Consider the following 7,949-nt stretch of genomic DNA (forward strand, 5'->3'; position numbering starts at 1 on the left):
ATGAATGAAGTATAATTTATATAGACTAAATTCGAACTGAGTCTTAATCATACAAAATCCTACAATCATGTGTCTTTGTTGAGTACTGTAAAATTACCTACTATGGATTCCTTTGTTGGACTGAGTAAAGAATGTTGAAAGGTACCAGATTTGATATTGAAGAATTAAATATATTCTAGAGGTTTATTTTTTTTTTTCTAACTTTGTTTGTTTCACGCGGAGGAGATTACACTCCCCTCCCCTGGACGTTACCTAAATTACACTCTTTCCCTAGTTCATAATGGGATGGAGTAAGCATCTTGGAACTTTTGGGGAGGGCACTGATGGGTTACAAAGTAGAGGGGAGGTGATTGATATTTAGGTAAAATATAGGGGAGGGGAGTGTCATTTCTTCTTTATATAAATCAAATTTTAACTGGATTGTCAAGACCGTATATGAACCGAATCAAATCAAATACAAAAATAGAAAAGGAATCGAATAAAACCAATCCAATCCCAAAATCTAAAACTGAACCAATTGACACCCTTAGTTGCTGTTTCATGTCTTTTATTAGGCATACCAAAATGCCACTCTTCGTTGGACCGACAACGTTTTCAACTCTTAACCTTAAGTTTAAAAAGTTTCGTTATGGTCATTGCCATTATAAAAGGCGACAGAGACTCCTCTTTCAAGTCAGGTCGTGGGGAAGGGAAGAAGAGAAAAATAGAGATGAGAAAAAGAAAGAATAAATAGAGAAGATGAGGACTACTCTTCTTCTCTTTGTGTCCCTCCTCTTTGGCTTTCTTGTGCCGAGCATCTATGGCCGGCAAGGCAATGCAATTCGAGCTTTCATGAAGATCAAGGCCAATGGGGGGAGTGGACACAACCCACGACCTCAATAAGGACCTACCAGATTTCAAACCTGTGCTTATACCTCAACAAGGATCCAAAGAGAGCGACAAAATTTTACAGTTGCCTGGACAACCCAGTGATGCTATTATCAACCAATATGGTGGTTATATCACAGTCAATAACACCACCGGAAGAGCCCTTTACTATTATTTCGTCGAAGCCGAAACCAACAAAGAATCAAAGCCTCTTATCCTCTGGTTCAATGGAGGTACATTATTTGTCCTATTTTTTTAACTTATTTGTCTTTCCTGATAAGACCATGTAGTACACATGGGTTCCGAATGACAAGCTTCAAGAAGCCACAGAGAGAAAATGGCTAAATAGTTATACACGTCAAAGATAGGGCCTTAAGTTATTACTCTTAATTTGCTAGTCGTTAATTCACAGGACCTGGTTGTTCTTCTGTTGGATTTGGAACGTTTGAGGAACTTGGTCCACTTCTTGTAAGAAAACAAAATCTTGTCAAGAATCCATATTCATGGAATAAATGTGAGCTTATCCTTACTATCTTGATCTTCATTAAGGAATAAGAAAAACAATTAAGAGCCTCTTAATCATCTCATGGAGTTCTTTTATTTTGTGTGATTTAGTGGGGAACATGTTGTTCTATGACTCACCAGCAGGGGTTGACTTCTCATACTCAAACACAACATTGGATTATACTGCGACCGGAGATATAAGAACAACAAAAGAAGCTTATACTTTCTTGATAAATTGGTTAGAGAAGTTCCCTGAATACAAGAACAGAGATGTCTACATAGCTGGAGAAAGCTATGCTGGCCATTATGTGCCTGAGCTTGCTTATACCATCCTCCAACAAAATAGCAAGGGTGGTACAATCATCAATCTCAAGGGTATTTCTGTATATCTTCTTACTTACCTCTTTCTATTGATAATTATTAATATGATGAATTAAAGAACACAATAATAGTACAATAATGGAGATTCGATTGGAATCATACAGATCCATATCGTTAACCCATATATGATGAAAATTGTAAAATAGAAAGGAAATTGAGATCTATGATTATATCGATGTAATTTTCCTCACAGCGGAATGGTTCTAGTTTTCATATGTTAGAACAAATACTAAGAAACACGAATAATAAAGAGACAATAGATCTGTACAACACAGAGATTTAACGAGATTCACATACTAGGGTGGTGTGCTACGGCCTCGGGCGAAGAAAAAGATAATTCACTATGCAGAAGAGATATTTACACCCTAGCAGCGGCGAGGAAAAACTCACCCTGAAACCCTAGCTACGTGAAAACCCTAGAATACAATGACTTTCTCAACAAGCAATAGTACATTATATATACTCCAAAAACGTGGGTCGACCCATCGGGTAGCGGTCGATCCGGTCAAACCATACCGTGGGGGCTACGCCCCCGCACCCCTATACGAGATCAATGATGGGTTTCAGGCTTGGACCTATTGGCCTAAGCCCTCTGCTTCCATCACAGATCTCAAAAAATTTTCCATTCAGGTCGCCACCAAAATATGTCGGATCAGGTCAATCTTCAAAACGGGTTAAGAATTTGAGACAAACTTAACAAATCTCCACCTTGGCTTGAATTCTCCTCCAACAGATTAACAAATAGCTAATATCTTCATCTTCTCCAATAGCCCTCCAAAGGGCTGAACTCAAACACGACAAACACCAAGTAAGTTCAAGCAATGCTCGAACTTACCAACACATAAAGGCTTTGTCAACATATCAGCTGGATTGTTTTCAGTACCAATCTTCAACACTTGAATATTACCTTGAGCAATTATCTCTTTTATGAAATGATACCGAACATCAATGTGCTTTGTCCTCTTATGATACATTGAATATTTAGTTAAGTGAATAGCACTTTGGCTATCACAATGGACAACAGTCACCCCATGATCCATGCTGAGTTCTCCCAACAACCTCTAAGCCAAATAGCTTCTTTAATTGCCTCAGTCACTGCCATATACTCTGCTTCAATGGTAGATAATGCAACTGTAGCTTGTAAAGTAGCTTTCCAACTAACCGTACTTCCTCCAAGAGTGAATACATAGCCTGTGAGTGACATTCTCTTGTCAAGATCACCTGCATAATCTGAATCAACATAGCCAGATAAACTATCACCATTCCTCCCAAACTCCAAACAAACACCAGAGGTCCCTTTCAAGTACCTAAGTATCCACTTCACTGCTTCCCAATGAACTTTACCTGGACATGACAAATATCTGCTCACCACACTGACAGCTTGTGAAATGTCAGGACGAGTGCAAACCATAGCATACATAATGGAGCCAACTGCACTAGAGTATGGAACATGTGACATGTATTCCACCTCTTCATCTGTCTTAGGTGATAGAGTAGTTGAAAGTCTAAAATGAGATGCAAGAGGAGTAGTTACAGGTTTGGCATCTTTCATGCCCAAACGATTTAATACCTTCTCAGTGTACTTTTGTTGAGATAGCCACAGCTTCCCTGCTTTTCTATACCTCTTGATCTCCATACCAAGGATCTTCCTTGCTGCCCCTAAATCTTTCATCTCAAATTCAGAACTTAATTGTTCCTTCAACCTATTGACATCATTCCTATCTTTTGCTGCAATCAACATATCATCAACATAAAGCAACAAATATATGAATGACCCATTAGAGAGGTTTCTGAAATAAACACAACAGTCATATTGACACCTGGAGTATCCAAAACTAGCCATAACTGAATCAAACCTTTTATACCATTGTCTAGGAGACTGTTTTAAACCATATAGGGACTTCTTCAACAAGCATACATGGTCCTCCTTACTTTTAATAACAAACTCTTCAGGTTAATGCATATAAATCTGTTCTTCTAGTTCACCATGCAAGAATGCTGTTTTCACGTCAAGTTACTCCAACTCCAAATCATGCATAGCAACTAAAGCAAGTAGGACACGAATAGAACTATGCTTAACAACAGGTAAGAAAACATCATTAAAATCAATTCCTTGTACCTGACTGTAGCCCTTTGCAACCAAACGTGCCTTGTACCTAGCATCTTCATCACTTGAGGCAGATTCCTAATTCTTTAAGGCCCATTTGCAACCAACAATTTTCTTCCCTGTTCTCGGCTTCACAAGCTCCCAAATCTGATTTTTATGAAGAGATTCCATCTCCTCATTCATGGCAATCAACCATTTTGTAGAATCAATTGAAGCAACAACTTCAGAATATGTTGCAGGTTCACTATTTTCAATTGTATCTGCAACAGATAATGCATAAGCAATAAATTCAGTATGCCCATACTTTTGTGGTTGTCTAATATTCTTCCTTGGTCTATCCTTGGCAATGATGTACCGCTCTTCTTCTTGATTCTCTTGAGCATCATCTCCTTCAGTAAAAGTAGGCAACTGGACTAAAATAGATTGTGCTTTGTTTGAAGATGAACCACAAATTTCAAACTCCACCTTCTCTCTAGATTTTTCTTGACCTTCATCACAATGAATAGAAGCTTCTTTCCTAGGATGCAACATAGCAGATTCATCAAAAGTAACATCTCTGCTAATAAGAAATTTTGGAGACTTTGGATCAGGACACCACAACCTGTATCCTTTCACTCCAGATCCATACCCAAGAAAAATACATTTCTTAGCCCTAGGTTCCAACTTCCCTTCATTTACATGTGCATAAGCAGGACATCCAAATACTTTTAAATTTGAATAGTCTGTAGACTTACCTGACCAAACTTCTTCTGGAGTCTTGCACTCAATAGTTGTGCAAGGAGATTGATTCACCAACAAGGTTGCTGTGTTAACTGCTTCTGCCCAGAACTCCTTGCCCAATCCTGCATTTGATAACATGCACCTCGCCTTTTCTAACAAGGTTTCATTCATACGCTCTGCCACTTCATTCTGCTGGGGTGTTTTAACAACTGTATGGTGTCTTGCAATACTTTCATTTTTGCAGAACTCATTAAAGTCACCTTCACAAAACTCTAGGCCATTATCGGTTCTCAACCTTTTAATTTGTTTCCCGGTCTGCTACTTAAGAAAATTCTTCCATTGTTTGAAAGTGACAAATACTTCATTTTTGTGCTTCAAGAAATAGACCCAAACCTTCCTAGAGAAATCGTCAATGAAAGTAAACAAGTATCTTGCACCAACCCCCTTTGAAGTAACCCTGGAGGGCCCCCATAGGTTTGAATGAATGTAGTCCAAAGTTCCCTTGGTCTTGTGAATAGCAGTACTGAAACTAACTCTTTTCTGCTTCCCAAACACATAATGCTCACAGAACTCCATTGCTCTTGTACTCTGACCACACAATAGACCCCTTTTACTTAATGATGCCATCCCTCTTTCACTCATATGGCCTAACCTCATGTGCCATAAATTTGTGACATCTGATTCAGACATAGATGATGAAGCTGCTGCAACAGACCCAGTGACTGTAGTACCCTGCAACACATACAAACTGCCAACCTTGATTCCTCTCATCAATAAGAGAACACCCTTACTGATCTTCATGACTCCACCTTCAGCTGTATACTTGCACCCATTTGAATCAAGAGTGCCTAAACTGATGAGATTCTTCTTCAAATCAGGGACATGCCTGGCATTGGACAAGGTTCTAACAATTCCATCATACATCTTGATATTGATCGTTCACATTCCAATAGTCTTACAAGAAGCATTATTTCCCATCAACACAACTCCGCCTCGAACTGATTCGTATGTGGAGAACCATTCACGATTGGGACACATATGGTAGGAACAACCAGAGTCAAGAATCCATTCATCCTGTGATCTAACTTTATCATCAGTCACCAAAAGCATATCAGACTCACTCTCATCTTCAGCAATACTAACTTCTGCAGAATCATCTATTTTCTGTTGATTTTGAGTACCACCACCTACCTTCTGCTTATTTAAAAGTTTATAGCATTCAGATTTAATATGCCCCTTTTTTTTTTACAGTAACTGCAGGTTAAATTTTTGTGCTTAGATTTTGATCTAGCCTTCTATTTTTCACCATCTGAACCCCTTTCATTCGTTCTCCCTCTAGCTATCAAACCTACACCATTAGATTTATTGGTAGTTGTCAACTCATCATCAATCTTCTGCTTGCTTTGCAGATTCGTTTTGAGATCCTCAATAGAGATTGTCTCTCTACCATAAATCATGGTATCCCTAAAATGCTTATAAGATGGAAGCAGAGAACATAACAATAATAGGGTCAAATCTTCATCGTCTATTTTAACATCTATCCTTTTCAAATCAGTAACAATAGAATTGAACTCAGATATATGGGATTTAATAGATATACCTTCACCCATATGAAGGGTATACAGTTGTTGCTTCAATCTCAACCTATTGGTGAGGGATTTGGTTAGGTAGAGGTTCTCTAACTTCACCCATAACTCTACAACTGTTTTCTCTGAGAGAACTTCCTGTAGAACATCATTCGAAAGACACAATAGAATAGCTGAAAGGGTTTTATCATCCAAATCGCTCGAATCATCATCGGACATAGTTGCAGGTTTCTTCACCTTCCCAAATAGGGTTTTCTTCAAACCCTGCTGCGTGAGAACAACCATCATTCGAACCTGCCATAAACTAAAACTGATGTTGCCGTCAAACCTATCAATATCGTATTTCGTTGAAGTCATGGATCGAAGTAACCCAGAGCTCTGATACCAGTTTGTTAGAACAAACACCAAGAAACACGAATAATAAAGAGACAATAGATCTGTACGACATAGAGATTTAACGAGGTTCACACACTAGGGTGGTGTGCTACGTCCTCGGGTGAAGAAGAAGATGATTCACTATGCAGAAGAGAGATTTACACCCTAGCAGTGACGAGGAAAAACTCACCCTGAAACCCTAGCTGCGTGAAAACCCTAGAATACAATGACTTTCTCAACAAACAACAGTACATTATATATACTCCAAAAACGTGGGTCGACCCATCGGGTAGCGGTTGATCCGGTTGAACCATACCGCTGGGGCTACGCCCCCGCACCCCCGTACGAGATCAGTGATGGGCTCCAGGCTTGGGCCTATCGGCCTAAGCCCTCTCCTTCCATCACAGATCTCAAAAAAATTTTCAATCGGGTCGCCACCAAAACATGTCGGATCGAGTCAATCTTTAAAACGGGTCAAGAATTCGAGACAAACTTAACACCATACGTGTCGATCCACACTAACAACGATGAACGAAAGATTACCACGATCTCATTAGGCAATGTTTCACATTTGAAATCCAAGAATTACAATAGAGATCCTTAGACACACTCTCAATTGAGAAAGACATAAGAGAATAAGGAGAGAGTGGGAGAGAGAGAACACTTGTGTTTAGGTAAAAAAACCTAGCTTTATTGTGGTCAAGCCTCTTATTTATAGAGACTTGGCTAGATAGGATTTTTAATCTTAGTGGGTCTATGATTACCCCAACTGGATGACCCACGAATGAACTGGTCAAGGCCTATTCCGACCTAGTTCGATTGACAAAAGCCTTACATTATTTTTATCTTTCTATTTTTGTTACACCATTGTTAGTACAATATGAGCTCATGAGTTTAATATGTTGATGGTGGCAGATCGGAAACCCTGCCATCAATGACATAGATGACCGTGGTTATGGTGGGAATGGTGCCAGTCGTGGATTGTTTGAGTACCTATGGAGGCAACATCTCATGTCCGATGAAGCTTGGAATACAATCCAGAAAAGCTGTGATTTCAATATCCCGGGCGGTAAGAAGACTTTTGAGTGTCAACAAGCTATACTTTTCAACTACTTCATGGTCGATGCTAACATAGATGCCTATAATATTTATGGTCAGAAGTGCTATGAAGACAATACAAATGTGACCTCAGTAAGCAAGAACAGTTTCTTTTTAAGTAAATTGCAGGATTTTCATGCTTTGGATTTGGATTTTGAGTTGAACTTTCATTTCTGCTATCAGGGTCCGGTTGGAGATCAATACCCATGTGTCCATGACCAACTTACTGTGTATTTTAATCGCCCAGAAGTTGTAAAGGCCTTGCATGCCAAAGTAACCAGATTTGATGAAGGTTACCCAAACCCTAATGA

General features: G+C 39.1%; 1 protein-coding gene across 1 annotated transcript in view; it reads left to right on the forward strand.

Annotated features, from left to right (window-relative positions):
* Positions 1-847: 847 nt before the first annotated feature.
* LOC122086801 (serine carboxypeptidase 1-like) overlaps positions 848-7,949 on the forward strand; it is a 7,508-nt gene continuing 406 nt past the window's right edge. Inside the window, exons 1-5 of the mRNA XM_042655757.1 lie at positions 848-1,100; positions 1,280-1,381; positions 1,483-1,754; positions 7,456-7,731; positions 7,822-7,911. Of these exons, the coding sequence (XP_042511691.1) occupies positions 848-1,100; positions 1,280-1,381; positions 1,483-1,754; positions 7,456-7,731; positions 7,822-7,911 (993 nt within the window). The remainder of the gene's footprint in view (positions 1,101-1,279; positions 1,382-1,482; positions 1,755-7,455; positions 7,732-7,821; positions 7,912-7,949) is intronic.

The sequence above is a fragment of the Macadamia integrifolia genome, chromosome 8, assembly GCF_013358625.1.
Source record: "Macadamia integrifolia cultivar HAES 741 chromosome 8, SCU_Mint_v3, whole genome shotgun sequence".
Classification (NCBI taxonomy): Eukaryota; Viridiplantae; Streptophyta; class Magnoliopsida; order Proteales; family Proteaceae; genus Macadamia; species Macadamia integrifolia.